Source organism: Temnothorax americanus, unplaced genomic scaffold (genome assembly GCF_048541705.1).
Source record: "Temnothorax americanus isolate GAGA-0224 unplaced genomic scaffold, ASM4854170v1 Scaffold20, whole genome shotgun sequence".
Classification (NCBI taxonomy): Eukaryota; Metazoa; Arthropoda; class Insecta; order Hymenoptera; family Formicidae; genus Temnothorax; species Temnothorax americanus.
In genome coordinates this window covers 2,715,394-2,732,920 of record NW_027509339.1, presented here as the reverse complement: position 1 = coordinate 2,732,920, position 17,527 = coordinate 2,715,394, and the positions used below count along the sequence as shown (strand labels likewise).

At 39.2% G+C, this 17,527-nt stretch overlaps 1 protein-coding gene and 1 long non-coding RNA gene across 5 annotated transcripts in view; one reads left to right on the top strand and one right to left on the bottom strand.

Annotated features, from left to right (window-relative positions):
• The window catches only part of LOC143897324 (uncharacterized), a 164,980-nt gene extending 149,895 nt beyond the window's left edge, over window positions 1-15,085 (top strand). For both annotated transcript variants that reach the window (XR_013256899.1, XR_013256898.1), the window contains exon 7: window positions 13,821-15,085. This is a non-coding gene — a long non-coding RNA (uncharacterized LOC143897324). The remainder of the gene's footprint in view (window positions 1-13,820) is intronic.
• Window positions 1-16,570, bottom strand: part of Nachra7 (nicotinic acetylcholine receptor alpha7 subunit) — a 194,668-nt gene extending 178,098 nt beyond the window's left edge. For 2 of the 3 annotated variants that reach the window (XR_013256897.1, XM_077405908.1), the window contains exon 1: window positions 16,379-16,570. Coding sequence is in view for 1 of the 3 variants with exons in the window: in XM_077405908.1 (XP_077262034.1) it covers window positions 16,379-16,427 (49 nt within the window). In the remaining 2 variants the exon portion in view is untranslated. The remainder of the gene's footprint in view (window positions 1-16,378) is intronic. The other variant, XM_077405909.1, reaches the window with a different exon arrangement.
• Window positions 16,571-17,527: the final 957 nt, after the last annotated feature.

Here is a 17,527-nt window from a genome sequence, read left to right as displayed (position 1 = left end):
CTCCGTTCTACGCTATTAGGAAGTTATACGAAGAAGAAAAATTCCGTATTATGATATTAATGTATAGTTATATTCGCAAGACGTTCTACGTCCGTTTCAACGCTATGCTTGTTCGCTTGTATTATTCGAATAAGTTGTGAATTTACAAGTCCATCGGTCTTCCACGTTTAATTTCCGTTGCCTTCCCGACGGATCTATTGTACATTATTATTTTTCTACGTGATTTAATAAATTAGAACAAGTGGAAAAGTTAGAGTAAATCTATATCGCGAGACTACATATTTCTTTGGCTCATGACGAGTTTCGAGCTCTCCTGTCAGATAATTTGCTGTCTGCCAGAAGGCGCGATGGAGGAGAGTTACAAGACTCCTCGCTCCGATTTCATCCAAAGCAAGGATACAAGATACTTCAATTTGACGTAGACAATTCGATGTGGCATAATTTCAGCAGCAACAAACTCAATTAGAACTTCGATCAAGTTCCCCGGTAACCAGATTCCGCTGTAAATCATCCTTCATGTCAGACACATCGATATTTATTCCGATAAATCCTACATAATGGGTTCCTTTGACATTACGCGTATAATTATATTGGAAAGGGTTAAATGAGCGGCGGAGAAATGGTTACGTTTTATCGACGCGGTGCTGCAGTAAGCTTTTTTTGAATTCTGCGTTGACCTCATTCTTCGCGTATTACTTTTTTTCGGCCTTGCGACGGCGGAGTATATCCAGCGGGTATATAGGTGGTATAAAAAAGCGAAGATTATAATCGCTTTACATAATACCGCTCGTCGGGTTATCAGTCTTCGAAAAATTCTGATGAAAAAATCTTCATAATCTCCGCGTTTCTCGAAAATTATATGAACAGTTAGGTCACGCAACGAGCGATGAGTCGTAAATAAAATCAGCAGGATCCGCGCTTGCAACCAATTTTTATTTGATGGAGACATTATATACATTATTAATTTACAAAATGTGTAAATAGATATACGTGATTTCTAGCATAACCAGAGGAATCTCAATATTCCAGGTTTGCAAGAATTAATCAAATACACGGAGAGAATTTTTTGTTATATTTTACCGTTAAATTCACTACAAACTTGGGACAACTTGGCAACCAATCAAATATTATCGGTAACAATAGACATTTTTGAAGTATACAAAAAACATTTTACAAACTACATAATAAAAATTACCAAGCAGATTGGTCATTTTTGAAAAATTATTGAAATTTTACTATATATTTTAGCAAAATTAATTAAACATTTTATATTTTACTGTAATAGATATTAATCAGAATAGCTTGCATAAAATTCTTCGTAATACGTGTTGTCCCACAATTACCATGATTTTCACGGTAAATTCTAAGAGAAAATTCTCTCTGTGTATCTGAGAAGAAAACTTACAATTAGAATAAGAATAGAAGAATTGAAAAAGATTACACAGAGAGAGTTAAATAATAATTTAATGATCTAGAGCAATCTATAGAGTGTCAGCAATCTACTAGCAGCGTGTAAGTGCTTCGTTTACCATTAATAATAGATAATAGACTTTCGATAACTTTAAAAATATTAATCTAAAATATATTTTTTCGCGATTGCGTGAAAAACGACAATACCGCATAATAGCAAGAAGGCAGCGGAATAAATAGAGAAATGAGATAAATAGAGATAAATAGAGATAAATAGGAATGAAAAGAGAGAGAATTTTATTATGTGTGTGTGTGTGTGTGTGTATATATATATATCTATATATTTGAGAATACAGATCCCTTAAGAGCACTAAGCTAGCCACTATACCTCGGTTATATAAACCGCGTGAAATTACCATCAACGCGCGATAAAATTCGAATAAATAATATGGCTAAGCATTAAAACGAATAAATATTTTCGCTATTATTACACTATAATTATTACCTATTTATCAAGAGTAATATGTATGATGTAAAAAAATATATATTTTGAAAAATAATAATAATAATAGTAAGAAATAATAAATAAAAATATATTACGTGTATTTTTATAAATATGTGTTATATATACTATGATATGAAGGCTTATGATCATTTTATTCATTATATTTAATCATTATCTCGCATATACGTGACGAGTATTTTTTCCTTTTTCTCTGCCAAGAAATATTTTCTACCGAATTCTTTATATTCCTCTTCTGTCAGACCAACGGTTAATAATAAATTTCTAATAGGACAAAGACCCTTATATCAGAATGTTTTTGAATTTATACGCCACTAAGGACAAAGGATTTTTTACTAATAAAGCTTCCCAGGGAGAAATAAATACAACTTTATTTTACATTTAATTTCAAGCGGAGTTTTGCAACTTAATTTTAACTTAATTGTTAATTACAAAAATATCGAACGTTGGGGATTAAAAATTTGTGAACGAATAAATAAAAAAATTTGCCGGGGACGTTTCCTCGTTAAGGGAAAATCAATCTCAAATTCTTTAATGATTCTATCACCGTTAACGCCATTAACAGTTGATCTGGTAGAAATGGAATAAGAGATCCCACACATGAAATAATTTTTATGGATAATTTTATTGCATTTCGTACGCCAGTTGCGCGTAAGAATATAGATAAATGCATTAACTTAAATATGCCACGATGCATTTTAATTTGAAGAACCGATAAAAAAAGGACCAAGGGGAAAGAGAGCGAGCGCGATGGATAGCGTGCGAGTGTAGGGCTGACACCAGAGAGAGAGAAAGAGAGAGAGCGAAAGAGAGAGAAAGCAAGAAAGAGAGAGAATATTCCAGAGGGCGGCAGTTGGAGGGATGCAGGCGCAACACGTGCAAACCACTCGGCGGTTTGCCCCACTTCGCCCGATAGAGAGAGAGAGAGAGAGAGAGACGTTCTCGTATTAGAATCGATAACCGGTTCGCTTTCGTATGGCTGACAATTAAATTCTCGTATGAGAGCGCGGCGGTCGATGAACGGCGGCCGATGGATGCCCACTCTTGCCCACCTGCCCCTTTTTCCTCCCCCCCGCTTCCACCTTCCTCCCCCTTCAACCCCCAAATGCACCCATTCACACATCTCTCGCGCCGGTTATCAATAGCAACCGAGAGGCCGGGCTAGCAAGAATCAAGCGCGAGCCCATATTTCTTGCTAAATGAGTTATTTATCATTTACTCGCTCGGGGGAGCGGTGGTCCATCGATCAATGACAACCCCAGAGGTGCCTAGATAACGTGTATATATTCCGCGTTTACTTCTTTTTTATCTTCTCTTACTTAACGCTTTCGGAGGATTGACGGAGAAGTTGGCTCCATTATCATAATGAAGTACCAACCGACAATGGCACTTGGTCTCTCACACACACACACACACACACATTATTCGCTTCATTAGTAATACTAATAAAGATAATATCTCATGAAGACTCGATAATATTTAAGAAAATTTAGGATAGCTTTTGAATATTAATTCTTGCAGAATTTAAAAAATTAATTTGATCGGATTGCGCTTACACTTCGTGCAAAGTAACATATTCTGTAATAAAGAATAAATTTTAGCAAGAATCAAGATGGACAACGACAGCGTCTTTCAAAAAAAAAATCTTTCATTTCCGTCAAAATTCTAAGCTATCGATCGTACATTCCTCGAGCCTACCTTGTCCTCTAAAGAATTTGGCTGTTATAACGGGCCGGTCTCAGATTCATTCTAGCGGAAAGGCGCGTGCAAAAACGTCGATAACGGGAGAGGCGAGAGGAACAATGACGGGATGTGACACTCGACGAATAAATACCGCGGTAACCGCCGGTATATCAGTACACCTTTTGTGTAGCCTGAGCGAAAGAAAGGGAGAGGAAGATCCCTCTTGCTATGCGCAACCATGTGCACGCCTATAATCGTATTCGCATCGCGCACCCATACACGGATGATCCAGCTGCAAATCCAACGACGTTAAATTGCAAGCTGTTGCATCGCCTAAACGACGATAAAGCCTCTTCCAAAACCCGCCGAGACTATAACCCCGTTTGCTTATATTGCTCCCATTACCGCTTCTCACGTGAAACTTTGGCGAACGCCTCGAGAATTCGAGAATGGAAAGACCTGTCGTCCGCCGGTCGACGGCTAATTTTACGTTCTCGTTTGGAATAAAATGCCGGAGTTGCCGGATATTATTTCCCAGCGCAGAATTTTAAGTGACGAGCAACGAGTCATACATTACTCGAATATATATAGCATTAAGTATAATATACGTCATATATATTCGTAAAAATAAAAAATGTATATTTCTGAGAAAATTTATTTTATTTATTTTTCTTGTCGTAAATATTATAATTTAAAAAGCTCTTACATACGATGTTTGAAAACACCTCTAATGTATTAACATTGAAAAAATAAATATTCTTGACATTTTTTGAATGAGCGAAGATGGTGTCAAGACCACTAAAGACTTCAGGAGATATCTCTCGAAATATTTCAAAGAGATATTTCTCGATGCTGTTATTAGCCAGCAAATGAAGATATCATTCGGATAAATAATATCTTGCATCGGGAATACTTTTTTTGCAACAAATGGAGGTAGAAGGTGACTATATGGATTATTCATAGGGGTCCGTCCTTGTTTAATAGAATTGTCGAATCGAACTGTCTGGCATTTATTTCTGTTCGTGTTATTAGACGGTCAGATGATTACGCCGAGGTGCTGCTATAACGCGACTCTGTATGAATTCGTAACGCATCGAATGTTTTTATAAAACGTATTAGACAATCAGTGCCAAAGCGTCCTTGTTATCGGATCGTTGTAGTGTGAAAAATTAAGATAGCTCTGTTCGTAACCGCAAACTGCATTAACAATTCACTTTCTTGCAACTTCCTTATAGAAGAATATTATAAATTCTTCAAGAACGCAAAAATTAGAGTTTAAAAAAAATGTACATTTATTGATTACGTATTTTTGTTTTTGAACAATTTAATGCAGACATTTGTTATGCTATAACAAAGCTGTAATATGAATTTTATGGGGGTATTCACAAATAATAAAATAATCGAATCGCTATTTAATGTAATAATTTTCTAAGAAAATCATGTGGATTTTAAAGCGCCACACTTAAAGTAACGAAATAATTAGTCAAAAAAGTTGATAAACATTTTATAAATATTACTCATTGTTACTATCTTCAATATCTCTATTTTCCAGATAGAAAATCTACGTGATAATCTGACTCGTATGAAATAAATCATTTTACGCGAACCGTATACGGAAATCATTTTAGAATAAGTCTCCCTATATACCTACTTCTCTACACAGAAATCCCCCATTCCCACAAAAGTAATCTAATCTCCATTGCCACACGATTAATCTCGCCGGCGACATAAATAATGGTGCAGAAGGATAGGCGCCCCTTGGCCCTTCTAACGATTTGATTGCGAAAGATAATCAACTCGAGCACTAATTTGCCCGGCAAGATTGCTTGCCGCAAACACCAAAGTCGTTCCTGCGCTAAGCCTTCCCGCTGTGTGCTTACCCCGTAACTCGCGACACAGGACCATTTAGGAAGCACGACACACACAGTTATCCGGTCAAAGTCGTCCACGGTATTCGGTCTAAGACACTCGATTGTTGCCGTCTCGGCAACAACTCCAATCAAAGCGGCCCGTTGGCGTGCCGCTGCACAAAGATGTCGTATAACAGTGTCAATTGTAGAGCCCGGCTATCGCAGGCAATTGATAACAATGCGCAGTCTATGATACGGTCATTTTCAAAAACCACCTCGCTCAGATTTGAGATCAGTTACACTAACATATTCGGTTCGTTAGCACTCATCTGATTGATAGGCGCCTGTCTGTTCTTTGATCATAGTTGTAGCTGTAATGCAAACACAGATAGAACAGAAATGCAGTGAACCGATTGTCGTCAATTAACGTCAGTGTTCTCATATCTTCCTAGTTAGATTTTACGTATAAATCCTCATGCTAGTTTGATTTTTTGATTTATTTTACAATTTTCTTTTTTTTTATTTATATTTTTTTTAATACAGCTAGCGTTTCTTGTAATTGACGATATAACGTTACACATCTCTCGAGCGTTTTACTCGCGAAGAAATTCCCTGATATCGAAATTACCTGATATCAGTTTTGCGAAGGGGATGACGACGACAACGACAAGAGTATTGTCGTCGTCAGCGGCAAAGTTCTATCGCTAAACGAAGAGCGAGATCGCACTGCGCGCGGTAAGACACAATAGCAAGTCGCGCTGCGTTACGTCGACTGAAATAGTTTAGAACATTGTTAATCCGAAGCCAATAAATGCCGCGAGACATTCTCAGTGACAATACCAACCTGGAAAGACAGAAAGTGAAAAGGAGCGAGTGAGGGGAGAGAGAAAGAGAATCATATCAATTCGAATCTTTTTTTTTCTTTTTTTTTAACACAACGTAGAACACACTCAGATAAGATAGTTTTAATCTGAATTATTTTATCTTTATCGTGAAAACAACTGATTGTTAGAGGGGCCTGTTTAAGGGGCCTTTTCATGCTGACGCTCGACGCTTGATTTAGGGCGTCAAAACTGGTCACGTGACCAACTTCATCGGTAAGAAGGCGAAATAGCATCAAATATGCGAGCGTCAAAACAAGCAATTGACTGAAACGAGCGTCAAGCGTCAAAGCTGAACACAGTTGAGCTTTTGCCATTTGACGCTGGAATTAAAAAGACTGTCACGTGACCTATCACGTGATCAAGTTTGACGCCCAAATCGAGCGTCGAGCGTCAGCATGAAAAGGCACCTTTATAGTAATAAATAAATAATATTAAAAATTATTACAATGTAACCCTCCATTTGAATTAATTGTTTCGAACTAAACAATAAATGTAGGATGCATTACAAGAACAGATCACAGATCATTCGAAAATAATGGTTTTTCCAAGATATAAAATATCCACAAGTAAATAATAAAATAAATAAATAAAATATATATTTATTGAAAAATGATTTTATACGAATAATGCCTAATTTCGTAGTATGGAACGTCCGCGACAGAATGCAAGAAGTTTATAGGGAATGAAAGATGAATCGTAAACGCGAGCATCAACAAAGCATTGTTCGAGAATTTAACGATACCGTGGCGCGAAAATGGCGAAAGCTACCATCGACCGAGCTCGTTTCCTCGTCTACCGACGCGTCTTCCGTTGGGGGATGGTCGCGTGGTGCGGAACATGCACAGGATGCGCCCGTGTAATATGATAATGACGGTAGGTTTCGTTGCACAGCAAACGAGATTCGCAGTTAAGGCAAGTCAGGTTTCTCGGCGTTACTTGCCGCGAATTGATTACTAAAGAATATATCGTTAAGGCTGGAAAAAAAAATCCCTTAAATATCCTCTATTTTACGAGAAAACAGGTAAAGTGAAAATTTAGATTTACATATCTCTACTTCAAATAAAAATATCGTTAAATATTAAACAAATCTAATAACGGTAACAGTGTATTATTATAAAGAAATAATTATTAATGTGGCTTAGCCACTTTTTGATGCTTCGACAATTACATGCTCAAGTGTCTTTTTATTGAATATTAAAGATGCTGGAGAGATGCTGGATGCTGGAAATATTACGTGATTCATATTTAACGCTAAGTTTTAATATGAATTAAGAGATTATACGAAAGTATGTCACGATGAAAACGTTAAGCATCGCAAGATACTCGAGCTAAATATGTATTATTTTCTTTAAAAAAATACATTAAAATTCTGTTTTAAAAATTTCAGCTCTCTTTGCCGTTTTGCAATTTTCATATCTTGCAATTTTGCTTCATTTCACGAAGCTTATTTCATGTCTCCCTATATACCTCTTTGTATCCCTGCGAGTAGTATAAGTTGCATATGTCGCATCATACTCGAGAAGTAGTAGATGCGCGCACAAACAGACACTTGAAATCATTCGGTGTTTATTATATCAAATGATTCTCTTCACAAGTGGCGAAATACGAAAACGTATTTCCTCACGATGATGTAACACACTAAAACACATACATATATAACGTTTCCGAGATTGTCATAATCATATTAAATAATCACTATATACAAAGTTTCTTAGTCATTGAAAGCTAGAATATAATTCTTGAATCATTCGTTACAAAGTTCTTTCATAGACCTTTGACCCTTTTATTTGTACATTCAAAGGTCTTTGGACAGTTCAATTCCAATCTTTCATCTTCATACCTTCCGATTTCTGTCAATATTTATATAGCTCATCTGGGCTTCGGAGAAGGTCCCGGCGTATATCACTCAGTATACTCGGTCCGGTTCTCAAACGAATTACGCCTTTTTCTCATTGGCAGGCACCGGACCGAAGAGACAGAGAGAGACAGAGTGAGAAAGAGAAAATGAGCCAAGTTTCGGGCGTGTGCATTTATTGACAACGCCAGACACCCCGCGTTTCCGTCGCAGGCTGCGACGGGCACGCTCGTAAAAACACTGAGGTAGCTAGTAGGGGCTGATTTCATCGGGGGGCTACTCGCAACGTTTGGCACAGTTTTCGTTTATTTATACGTATAAGATCGCGCGTCCGCTCATGCAATTCGTCGAGAGAGAGAAAGACAGAGACAGACAGAGAGAAAGAGAGAGTGAGGCAAAGGAGAAGAGAAGTAGAGAGGTAGAGACATTCGAAGATATTTCACGAAGCGGAAAGGTGATAGTGATAAAGGACGGGGGGGGAAGCGGAGAGGGAAAGGGAAGAAGTTGTCCGCTCTGTTTAGAAACCGGCCATCTCCATCGCAAAACTTTCTACGGGAAATTTTTTACTCGCCGTGGATTCTCGTTCAAACTCGTCGTGCGACTTTTTTACGACGGGATAAAAGAAGATATCTAATGTTTGAGCGAGTGACTTTGTCGTAGAGTAACTCACTCTTTTCTCCGGTCCGAAAGACCGTAAAAACCATTCATTTATTTTAATTTTAGCATTATTAATTACTGAACTATACGTAATTCAAATACATTCTTAATCAGCAATCGTAATACAATCATAATACATTTGTGTGTATGCAGTCCCAACAAATAGATTCAATTGTAAGGAACCAATTTAAACTGAAAAATTTCACAGCAATTTGCAAGACTCACGTTTCAGCTAATAACACAGTGTGTAACTTTAATTAATACATACGTGTTTATATTATGTTTAAAATCGTTGATCATATTTATACGAACTGTAGCATATTAAATATATTCATTCGGCCGAATCATTATCATTAGCATTCCGCGAGCAACTAATGTAAATGACGTAAGTAATTTATTACCTACTGTTATTACTGCAATTCATATTATTAAATTGCTACAGAATATAATCGAAGTTACACGGATTTAAAGTAAAACCGAAATCTCCCTCCTACGTCACGTTAACTTTAAGGGCGAGGATATACATTATACGTTATCTCTGATTTTACACAATTCTCGCGTGCAAGTTGAACTTAAGATTTCAAGAAAATCTAATTTATGCGATAATCAATTTCCGAATCCGCGAAATATCTCGTAAGAGCTTTTACGTTACCCAAATTAGAGGTGCGAATCGAGATTACGCGAGATCCTTGGCGTTGATATCGGTACGGCTGTCTCGCGCGCGCACACATATATACGTACGATTTCCCTGTCAATAATTGCGGGTTTTGGGAGAGATGGCCGATTTTGCTGGCGGACGGCTCCGTGATACGCGCGCGTATGTGTGCAAGCGGGTTGACGAGTGCGTGTAGCCGTGCGGTGCGTGCGTGCGCGCACGTGCGAGCGTGAAGTGTCTTCTTCCTCGGCCAGCTGCGCGTTCGATAACTCTCCGGCGCTGCATTGCACGCCCACGTCCGCACGCCCACGCATCTGCGTGCACCCCGCTGCAGGTCGCACGGCATGGGACATCTAGGGATGCTTTATGCTGGCTTGGCCAGTGTGTCGTAGTATCGACACTCTCTTGATAAGTTCATGATGCCAAAAATTTTCTGCATTTATTTTATTCTCAAATATATAACATATTTGAATATCTATCTTTTGTTACGGAACCTCTCAGGCTAACAAGACACCTTTCGTACGTTTCTTCACTGATTTAGAATCGGCTCTTCTCGAATAAAAATGCTGGGGAACGAACATATTTGATTAGATTATTTAATATTGAAAGTTGAAAACGTCGAACAAATTACAATGATCTCCTCGGCTTGTTGCTCAAGAAGAATCAAGTCTAGATTGGATCAAACAACCTAATAAGATGCCTTGCTAGATCTCAGATATCCTACATAATCCCCAGGGGCTACACTTGAAAAGTATCAATATCGAACTGGAAGTATTGGAACTATACTTGAGATTCGATACTTTCTAGGAACATACAGATATTGATGAGGCACTTGATACCCTTGGAACTCTTGGAACAAGCGTCAGATAGTATGAATACTTATCCGACGACATTAGAGATAGAATATTAAGAATTAAGTAGCAAAACACAGTGCTGACAATGTAATAACATTAATATATTTAAAAATAAAATTGGAAGGATGGAAGTAGAGTATCGATACTTCTTGTACTCGATATTTAGATTAAAAATATGGGTGTTTTGTGAATTTTTAAGCATCCCTAGATTTGTCTGGAGACTACTGTGACACGAGACGATGCGGCGAACGACACGTGAGTTACCCGATTGAATGTCGCGATGCGCCCGATTCGCATGGGTCCTGTTACGATCGTAACAGTATAAGAATCTCTAACGAATTTTTCTCAAGAACGAGTTAGATGTATACAGCGTCTTTATATGTCTCTCAAGTTTACAGTCAAGTTTCTTTACAATGTATTGAGGGAGTCGAGAGAGTAAACGGAAAAAGTTTCCAATAAACATCGGCCCGTAATGCTTTATTAAATGCGCTCTGGGGTTGTATCTAACATTTATTCGCGATAACTTGTAACATCTCAGAAATGCTTAAAAAATATTGGCAATTATTAATTCAATGAATAGAAGTTTGTTCGAGCAGGAAGAGAAGAAATTAATAATACCACTTGTGACCGATACAGTTTTATTATTAGTTTATATATATATTTATTATATTAGTTAAATTTCCAATCAAATATTTTCGGTTATATATTTATAGGAATCTCTTTTAGCTACTGAACTCTCTCATTAAATTGTAAGAATTTGTTTTATAAATATCTTATACACAATTAATAACAGTATAAATGCATTTTGTCGGGTATTTTTTTATTAACCCATGTTTTGTATCATAAAATTGACTTTTTGAAATTTAAGTATTGTGATTTATTACCTTAATATAATTATACAATTCAATATTACAAAAATAGGATATATAGTAAAATTAGTCTAGAAGATATATTCTACGTGCATAATTTAAAATTTATATTTATATATTATAATAAAATATAATATAAATATAGTTTTTCTTTCATAGAGAATGTTTCAAGTATTTTACTACAAAACTCTTATATGTAGGATTATTAATAAGGATAAGATAGAAAGGTAAAGAGAAAGGTATAGAGCAGTGAAAGTACAGGGGAAAGGTTAAATCGTTTGCGACGTGAATATATGTCCACCGTTGATTATTCGACAACTTAGGAAAATTCAATATGATACATATGGTGCCTATTTCGTCATAATACTCTTTGCAATTATCGCATGTTTTTTATCCAAGAGTGTAGTATAACAAATTTTACTATTTCTAAGTAACGTGAAATAACACACAGGGTGTCCAGGACGTTTCCTCACACACATGATTGATATATTTGATTTTTTTTTAATCTATTTTCTGAAATATTTTTGAGACATAATTATGTTTCGAACAAGCTGAAAGAATATCACGCGAAGATAATGTTTTAGAACATGCAATTTTTAAAAACGATATTATTCAATTTTTTTCAAGCTAGCTCTTCATCGTTCAACTAACTAAAAAGGTTCAAAGTTCAAAAGAGAATGTTGCAGATGCGATAATTTTTGGACGGTAAAGAAATAACATCAATTATTAACACTTCGAACACGCTCGGAAAAGTGGTATTATTTCTGTACTGCTGTTCCATTTATGTCATGTGCAAAGTATCCGAAAACAAATCTGTGACTAGCAGTTTGAAATTAATTAATAAATTAATTATTCTTGAATATTTCTGTAGGTACTGTCGTTAAAGGGAAGTGCAATTAATTAGTATGCATATATATATATATCCTTTCACTTTCACGATACCACTTTTACCTTGTAACAGTCTGTAATTATTACACCGTTCACGTGTTCCGTATACGGAGAGATTGCCAGATACAGACAGAATAATCCCGAAAGTTTTTGTCTATGTTATTTTTAACTTCTAGACTTTGCCGCGGTAATTCCGAAATTTTTGTGTAATCCGCTCTAGAAAGCTCTGCGGGGAAACTGTGCTGTTGCTTGAAAATTTTAGACATTCTTGAAAGTCCGTTCGAGGAAAATCCCTGCGGAGGAATTCACTTCGCCTGACGAATCTCGGTGTTTCTCGAAAAAAATTCGTCTTTAATAATTGCGTATTCTAAAACACTATCTTCGCGTGATGTTCTTTCAGCTTGGTCGAGTCGTAATCATGTCTCAAAAATATTTCAGAAAATATATAGATGTAATGAGGAATAATACAATGGGAATATTACGGAAATGATTACAGAAAATGTTGCTATCAAAGAATTTATATGAGTAGCTCAAGAGATTTTGATGTCTCATGCTTCCTCGCCATTCTTTCCTCCATTTGCTATATTACTACGATTACTACGAACGCACGATCTGGTGCCGCGTGGGTGGATAGGTCAGCAATTATCAGAAGCCTCAGTAGGCGTAATTGTTCCCCGAATGAACGAAGATAAACGAATGAACTAGCGTAGGTTTATAATTAATTGACAAAGTGTCATTAAAATCTTGTAAATTCATCTTTTTATAGAATGAAAGAAATAATAAAATATATTACGTTTGTAACATTAGAAATTTATAAAGAGATTCAGATTCAATTTCAGTTTGATTCATATATGCCATTATATGTTTCTTTCCTTTATTTGTTATTTATAAATCTCCTTTCGACCAGGTTTATTTCCGGAGATAATTATATATCTCAAATTATAAAAATTGATATTTCTCAGAGTCCAGAAAGTGGATCGGAAATATATGTACAGTAAATAAAACAATTTTAGGTCAATTTCTAAAACTTTTAATTTCACACTGTTATAACCGTCTGTCATTGAATAATTATAGATCTGAAAGTCTTTATCATTTTTGTACAAATTAATACGTAGATCGAATAAATGCAATATAAATACAGGTTTTTAAAAAAAGTCGAGCATTTTTTTCATTTTCTAGAATATATATTTTTTCAAAAAATAAACTTTCAAACAAAATAAACAAAAATAAACTTTCAAACCAAGAATAAACTTTCAGATACATTCATGTACGCACTCAACAAAGGCATAAAAAAATGAAAAAGAATTTTATACCCCACATGCAGCAATACAAAATCTATTCTTCGAAAACAATGAATATCCTGCGAAAATATTTAAAATATTCGAGATAAATGACTTAGCCTGCATATAATGTAGTTGTCTGTCAAAACAACGAAGATGAACGAATGGTTCGTAGCATATAGGACTCAAATTAATCAACGTATTGCATCGAGGAACCTCTTGAATTCGAATCTCACAAATCGCTTCAATATATTTTTTTACAAAAACAAATTTTAAAAAATCGCAAAGATTTGATAAATATTAAGTCAGCCGATAAAATTGATATTTTAATTAATTTGAAACAATTTCCGTTAACTTCTACCGAAAAAAGTTTTCGTGTCGCGTACAAAGACGTCTCGTTTAACATCCGCAGATTTTTCTCGGAGTAGCGATCGATCGACCAGACGAAAGCACGCGTTAATCACTTGGAGAGAAGAACACTTCCCGTGCTTTCTTGCGGCGTGGAGTGACTACGATTTTTGCAACCATTTTCATTCCGACGAGGCGACGTCTGCAACGGCGCCGGTTGCACCAGCACGGCCAACTGCGTTGCCAGCCGGCGCGGCGGTGGGATGCTAATTAATCAACACGATACGTCATGACAGAACGATCCCCGGACACGCGTGGACGAGGTGGGTAACTTCCTAATTTACATTTTACACGGGGCTAACATGCACAATTTGGTAGTGCAGGTGGAGACAGCTTTTGACGTGTGCCGCGACTGCAGCACGGGAATGTTTCCATTCGGTCTCGATCAACACGCGCGACGGACATTCATAATGGAATTTTCGTGTTGTTTTCGTACGTAAAAATATTCACGGCATCGCGAGCGCGATTGAATGCGGAACGCATCAGAATTGAACGATTATTATTTTTAACAGGCACGTTGCAATTAATTAACGTTTCACAACGCGGAACGGGAGGAAGCGGCAATTTATATTCCGCTCAAATTTATTACTACTATTTCGAACGACACGATCGTAATAAATTTAAAACTGAAAGAGATTCAGAGATTATTTTTAAATGAAGAGGTTGTTGAACCAAATGCTTAAATTCTACAATATTAAAAAAAAAGGGAAATTGTCAGTTCGGAATATGTATCTCATTATTAGTATTTCTGAAGAGTCGGAATGCTTTTGCAACTATAACGTATCATTTTCTACTTTTTTTAAACGATACAATTTATTTGGAAAGATTATATTGAAAGAGAAGATAAAAAAAGGGTGTGAATCTTTAATCATAATATATCTTCTGTATAATAATGTATCGTCACACAACGGTGGACAGTCTACATTTGTTTGGTTAATTTTAAAAGCTGTACATTCCACATTTCCGAGATTCATCCGCGAATAACGCGATCCGTGCTATTCTTCCATTTCGAAAGACGACGTGAAGGCGAAGGCGACGCGACGCGACGCGAAGGCGCGTCAAAGATAACGCGATCGCGAGCTCCGGTTCAACGCAATAAAAACACGATTGGCGCAACGCGCAAATATTTGTGCGATGCCGATTTGGCGCGCGACGCGACAACGCGCGCGCGTTTTGACTTTCCAGCTGGCGGCATCAACGTGCCGCTAACGAGGCGCGAGACATCGCGTCGCTCTGGAAGCGCGTCGCGGGTTGACGTCAATATTGAAACGCTGCGTCCACCCTCCTTCCCTCCCCAACCCCCCTGCCTCCCCTCCTCCGCCCTGTTTCTCCTCCCGGGATTGCGGGCGCTCTACATCTGTGCCCGCTCCATTCAAAGCTCGAAAACTCGACGAGGATCGCTCGCGCCGATCCCGAAAGTGAGAGACCGACGTCGAAGAGATGAAGGATCGCGATCAACATCCACGCCCGGAAAGCGAAATTCGCCCTCTTTCGTAACCCGGGGCCGGCAACCGTGATGTTTAACCGCCCGGCGCGACATTTCGGAAACGAAGTGCGAATCTGAGTTTCGGGGCGAACGAATAACGGAGATCATCGCGAAATGGAAAAGTATTTCTCGTATATAAACAACGAAATTGAAGAGATTTTCCTAGCTCAAGTGAATCGTTCTCTCGTCACCTGGAAAATAATGTTAAAGAAATCATAGCAAGAGTGCACTCGTATAAACAAAACTTGCTGATATAGCAATTTCTTCGAGCAAACTTGAAGAAATTTATCTGTTTACGAATAGAAGCCTCGCGCGAATTCTAAAAATGAAACTGGTACGAACAGATGATTAATTGCAATCAGGATTCGCGCGAAATTGGAAACTTCAAACTTGAAGAATTTCACATATACTCGACAAGTCGGCCGATCTTCCATGCTTTCGCATATATAACTAACAAAAGATCGTGAAGATACATAAAATTCTAGAGAGCAGTAAACTTCTGATCGAAACTGTCGATTTGCATTAGAATCAAAATTCACCGATCCGAATCGTAGTATTGATATATTTTCAATCGCAAGCTGAACGAGTCTTCATGCATCAATATCAACAAATCGTAAAACGAGAGATCGCGTGATAGAAACGAATTGCCATGATATTACCAATCGTAAAAAAAAACGTCGACGCCACTGGCTATTATTCAAACTAGTCAGCCGTCCAGCGATGATTTTAATTATTCTCCAGAACGATGCTAAAGGGGAACAGATCGATGTAATAATGAAATATGTGAAATACATATCGTTTTTGCGGCTTCGTACGTTCGCAGCGTCGGAAAGAAAGAAAGAAAGACGGAAGTTCGGAGCAACGAGTGACGCGTGACGTCGACGGACACTTGTGGAAGGGACGAGTGGGAGTGGGACACAGTGAAAACTCGAAGAAACGTCCTGACGGATGAGGAGAGCCGGACCGATGGTTAAGCGAGACGTACGGCGGACGAGTTCACGTCGCAATCAAGGTTCATGTGGACGGACATGTCGGACTAATGGCAGAGACGCTCTCCTGAAAGTGGAGTCACTCACCCGATGCAGCCAGGGCTATCGCCGCGACAAGCGTCCACGAACGTCTCATGTTTGTTCGAGGGGGTGCCGGAACGTAGCTGCTTCCTCGATGACCGCCCGGCCGTGCACCACCTCCTCCACGTTGCCGATTTTCTCCACTTCCCTCCCCGCCACCGCCGCCTCACCGCCGCTCGTCCGCTCGTCCTCGCACGTGGTTGCCAGGCGGCGTCGAGCGAGGACGAACCTCGACCTGAACCGCCCGGAAGATCAGCTGTCCCCCGGCGGCGAGCCGCGCTCGGCGCGATGGGAACGGAGCGATCGTGAATCCTCAGGGCTCGCCCGGTCGCGCCTGCACCGGGCTCGCCAGGTGCATCGTCCTAGCTCCGTCGGGGGCACGTGACCGCCTCCACGCAGCGATGTCCCGGTACTGTCGCACGCCGCTATCCGGCACCGGATGGCACAACCTGCGTGCACTATGGCCTGGACAGCCTGCACCACAACGCGGCATCGTCGGGCAGCGCGGACATCTCTTCCGATTTGGATTCGCCTGCGGATCCCGTTTACCACCTCGGGGTCCCTCTCTCACTCCGATCTCGCGAACAGTTCCCGACAGACACGCCGTCGGTCACGAGCAGCCGAGCAAGGGATATCGGTCGAGCTTCGATCGCCAGCGATCGCAACTGGGGATCACTGGGGGCTTGATGCAGATCTCTCGCGTGGCTCTGTGTGTATGTGTGCGTAGAAAATGGGCTTAGGGACGCATCCGCAGTCCGATCATCGGTACGTCCCGTACGTCGGGTTTCCCGCGTTCGCTCGGCTGCCGCAGCATCGGGTCATGGTGAACGACGGGGAAGGAGAGAGGTTCACTCTCGGTACTGCGGGTCTCGGTACGCGTGCGACCGGCAGCACCGCGAGAACATCCCTGACGTCTCTTCCTTCTGCTATACGGATAAGCGTACGTCGGACAGACTCTTTCTAAATCTCGGTCGCGGAGCCTACTGTATCACTCTCTCCCGTCAATGGGGGGTTGTCAGGTGCGGCCTCGCCGGCGAACAACGCTGGACTGATTCTCATTTAGCTGCAGCGCCGCGCGGTACTGCCGCTTCAACCCGCTTTGGCGCTAGCTCTGTGGTAGCCTCTACCACCACCGTTCACCACCTTCCCTGTCTC